The sequence below is a fragment of the Pygoscelis adeliae genome, unplaced genomic scaffold, assembly GCF_000699105.1.
Source record: "Pygoscelis adeliae isolate BGI_AS28 unplaced genomic scaffold, ASM69910v1 Scaffold84, whole genome shotgun sequence".
Lineage (NCBI taxonomy): Eukaryota > Metazoa > Chordata > Aves > Sphenisciformes > Spheniscidae > Pygoscelis > Pygoscelis adeliae.
Genome location: NW_008824754.1, coordinates 2,241,023 through 2,245,647, shown reverse-complemented (window position 1 = coordinate 2,245,647; position 4,625 = coordinate 2,241,023). Strand labels below are relative to the sequence as shown.

At 39.0% G+C, this 4,625-nt stretch overlaps 1 protein-coding gene across 1 annotated transcript in view; it reads left to right on the top strand.

Annotated features, from left to right (window-relative positions):
* The window catches only part of LOC103916487 (chromosome unknown open reading frame, human C11orf73), an 11,681-nt gene extending 7,492 nt beyond the window's left edge, over positions 1 to 4,189 (top strand). The window contains exons 4-5 of the mRNA XM_009323480.1: positions 1,454 to 1,572; positions 3,958 to 4,189. Of these exons, the coding sequence (XP_009321755.1) occupies positions 1,454 to 1,572; positions 3,958 to 4,012 (174 nt within the window). The 3' untranslated portion in view covers positions 4,013 to 4,189. The remainder of the gene's footprint in view (positions 1 to 1,453; positions 1,573 to 3,957) is intronic.
* The last annotated feature ends 436 nt before the right edge of the window (positions 4,190 to 4,625 follow it).

The window sequence follows — 4,625 nt, the reverse complement described above, 5'->3', positions numbered from 1 at the left end:
AAGCACTGCTCAGCAGTAACGAAAACATCCCTGTGTTATCAACACTGTTTCCAGCACAAATCCAAAACACAGCCCCATACTAGCTACTGTGAAGAAAATTAACTCTACCCCAGCCAAAAGCAGCACAGCATCCTAACTGAAATTGTATATTGCTTTCAAGGAGTGCAGTTGAGCCAAAGGTTGAAGTAATAGTTACTCCTATAGAGAAAATGTATAAAGTCATAGTTGAAGGAAGCCTTTGGAGGGGGTAGATAGCAGAGGAAGAGGATACGACTGGGAGCATGTTTGTGAATGACTAATGGCTTTTATTTACTACTTGACATCATCTCTTTGGAACTGCTACATTATAGCAATAAAAGTATTTTTTTTTAAAGGCAAAACCATCTGTTGCTACTCTTAAGTTAAGGGGTTGCTCTCCCACTACATTTTTAATAAGTTTTATGAAGCTTTATGATTGTGTGTGTGTATATATATTTTTGATATATATATATAGTTATATTATAAAAAAGTTGTATGGAAAACAGTGGGACAAAACCACAGAGTTCTGCATGTGAGTGGGGTGAGACTGAGGTTCTAGGACATCAGTTCTTCCACTCCTTTTGTCATAGCAGGTGGAGGGCAGCACAAGAGTGTGCATATATTGCCTCAGGCTCTGGTTTCCTCCATCATTTCACTGTCTATGAAAATAGTTTGTTCTCCCACCAAAACAATGCATACTTTTTTTAAAATAAAAAGAATAGGGGAAAGAAGGAGGTACCATAGGCTCATGTATTTGTAGACTGGCTGGGAATGTCCTACAGCCTCATCCTCTGCACACAGGGCTTACTACTTCTTGGCCTCTCTTTCACTCTTTTACTTCCTTATTCCTATAGTTTAGGAGTTTCCTATGCATCTTTTCCCTGTTTTCCCCAGCAAGATCTTGTGGCAGAGGATGCCAGGATAGCAGCCCTTCTGGGGTGAAAGCTAAAGGAAATTTCCTGGTCGCTGGAGTCTGACAATGAGTTGTAACGTAACAAGGCAGATTGCAGAGTTTTCAGCTGTTTTAACAACTAGTGTTTTGCTATGAGCTGGAATGGCAGCTTTGACCTGGTCTACAGTTCTTCTGATGGTTTAATTTGGAGGAAAGGGAAGCTCTTGTCACTGCATCATTTCTTCATCACAGTAAGATGATGTTCTTCCCAAAGCTGTTTATCCAGTTGGATAAAATGGGGCAGGGAGAGGGCAAGCGAAGATTCTAAAAATGACTTCTGGATGGATCTGAGGGCAAGACTGAGAGTTAGGATGTTTTGATCAATTTAAAACGGGTGTCCCTGGACCTTCTATATCCACTTTCCCATTGTGTTTTAGATGACAATGCTAATTTTACGTCATATAGGAGTAGTGTATCTGTTAAACTTTTGCACAAAAGATCAAATTGAATAAAGAACTTCAAATGTCTCTTTCTTTATTTCAGTTCACTCAGAAGATGTTGGATAACTTCTATAACTTTGCTTCCTCATTTGCTGTTACTCAGGCACAGATGACCCCAAATCCTTCTGAAGCTTTCATTCCTGCAAATGTAGTTCTGAAATGGTAATGGCAATGATCTCTGGTAACAAGTGTTCTTTTTTCTAGGCATTAAAGCAGCTGATTTCTAAGTATTGAACTACTGTCATGCTAGTCAGTGAGATGACGCAAAAATGTTTAAAAGTGTTTGTTGTTATTTATCTCAAGTATAGAGAGGTTCTATCCACTGTTCTTATTTGTCAGCATCTTCATATCGATTTTTTGTTAGAAAAGTGCTATACAGCCTATGAAATTTTTTTTGCTTCTAGAAATGTCACCCTTGACATATGTGGATTTGCACGATGTTGCTGATGATGCAAATGCTCTGGAGTCATGGGAAGACAGAACACACTGATACTTGTCAATTTGTGCTCATCTGTTATCCTTGGTCTCTTCCTAGACATAGTTCCAGCATAGTTCCATTGCTTAAGAATATGTGAGGGGTGGAGAAACCGTGTTCCTAGTTGACCTGGTTCTGTCACCAAGACCCTTGAGCACAAATGCAAAAGTCTCTCTGAGAGTTGTTTTCCAGGGACTGGTTGAAGAAATAACTGTCTATGGGGATAGCCCATGGAGTCTGGAGATAAGTTGTGAACTGCAGGCAGTCCTTTAGGATGTCTGAAAAATTCTGTCCTGTAGTTTATCAGTTTAGCCCTCTTCAGCCTCTACAGTATTAACCCAAGCCCTTTCTGAAACAGTATTTTGTGCTCTGAAATACAGTTTTATCGTTAGTACAAATCTCGTGAATACGCATGCAGTTAACGTAAGCAATATATTTTCTTTGGGAGTGTACCTTGATGCAGATCTACTCTATTTAGAAGGTAACTCTACGGACTGCATGAACGTATGCGGTTGAGGTCTCTGATGAGAGCAATCAAAGGGAAGACAGGCTAAAGAAGCAGGGTTATGGCTGGTTATTGCCTGGATGATGCTGAATTTGCTTTTGGTTGTTGTTCAAAACAGCGTAGTGAAGTGAGGCATAACTCTAATAAACTGAACACATTTGTGTATAGAAATCTGTTAATGTGATTACAGCCACAGAAAAAAAAAACCAACTTTTTTTTGGCTCTGTTCATATGTTTGAGTGTCATTATGACATGTTTAATTATAGCTTGTAATATGTAGAGTATCTTAGGTCTTGGCAATGGGCTGGCTGCAATGGAAATTCAATGGTTTGGCTTAGAAATTCATTCATAAATAAGCCTTTCTCTAATTTGAGTGGGTTTAAAACACTTTAGAGTCTCTTTTCTCATTTGAGTTGGGTTAGGAGCTATGAGATGTGGGAGAACCTTTTTGTTTTCTTTGATTCATTGGCAGTACTTCTTGATATCTTACAGCTTGGGTTTGTGAGGATTGAAAGGGGTTTTCAGTCTTTTGTAGCTCAAAGACTGTGGGGTTCTTTTTTTTTTTTTTTTTAGAAAGTCACAGAAATTATGTACTTTCCCTATTTCTTCACTGTAGGTCAATAATGAATTCTGATGTTTGGTTTGTTTGTGGCTTGCTTGTTTCTGTGAGTATGGAGAGTGAAATTAGGACAGCATGTGTGCATACTTGATTTCATTATGTGTTAGAGAATTACTTTTCTTCATTAGATTTTTACTAAAACATTACCGTATTCAATAAATATGGAAGTTAGAATTCTTTGGTGAGGGTGGAAGAATAATGGGGACTACTTTGTCTCAAGATTTCTATTAGAACTACAGGGCAAATCGATGCGTAGCCTTGAGTGCAGAATCATCTGCAGTCCCCTCTTCCTTACCTGTGAGCAGGTTGCGCATAGCCTGCTAGGAAGCGATCCCGAGTTGGAGGCTGTGGTCTCTGTGCAAGCCTGCTCCCGTCTGTCAAGCTTGCTAGCTCATGTCCACCGTCCTGTGAACTGAGAAGTGCTGAGCTGGCTCTGTGCGTCCTAGATGGAGCAGCACTGAAGGGGTAGTACAGGGACAGCTGAACTGGATTCAGAAGCAGTGGTGTTACACTGTAATACGGGGAAAAACAAGGCATCCCTAAATGGCATGAGGTTTTCTTGGTTTGGTTTTGCTGGCGTTTCTTCTGTGAGATACCTGGCCTGATTACTAGGGTGATGGGCAGCATCAGACTCACCTGCCTGAACTTTGTTTTTCTAGCCCCAAAAATGTTATGCACAAAATAGCCGCTTTTAATTCACCTAAAATTTTACTAAGCTTGAATGAGCATCCTCTGGGATACCACTTTAATGAAATACATATTGTTGTCGAAATACATCAATATTCTTGATATGGAATCAGAAAGGATGATTTTGGATTTACTCACTTCCTGGTGTGGAGTAGATGTAATTTATCACATTCTCCACATAGACTAAATTATTTGTATCATATTTGAAGCCACTTTATTTGCAGCAGCTTTTGTTTTTTTGGTTGGTTTTTTTTTTCCTAGGTATGAGAACTTCCACAGACGTCTGACACAGAACCCTCTCTTCTGGAAAACATAAGGTTAAATTGTGTCATTTGAAGTGATTTCTAAACAGTGTTACCTGAAAGATGCAGCAAGTATCCACTGAAGAATTTTGGGAGAAAAAAAAAAAAAACAACGATTAGTCTGAATAGACACACTTGTAACTTTTGTATTACTCTTGAAAATTATTTAAAATTAAAATCCATAAAAACTACTTGCCTACGCATTTTTTTTAATTGAAGTACTTGGCTGCAACAAGAAATCGGTGCTCCATGTGCATGCGTAGAAATACTCTTTTGAAACTGCATTTAAAGTGGAAGAAATTACAAGATGAAAAATGGCAGCACTGTTCCGTACTTCTGTAATGTTTTGGGGTGTTCAGTTGTAAACAAAATAAATGTAGTTTCTCCTTCGCCTCATTCTGAAGGGTGATCAGGCAACTGAGAATATGCTGATGGTTTTCCTGCTGGTACTTACACTGTACATTCTTCCACTTTGTGGACAACCAATATTCCTGTCCCCAGCTCATAAATGGTACAATAGTATTTCCCTCTTTTTGGCATGAAGACACTATTGAGCTTGATCTTGGGGTACCCGTCTTTAACTTTTCATGTATGGAACTGTAATGAAGAGAAATCTTTGGGAACTCT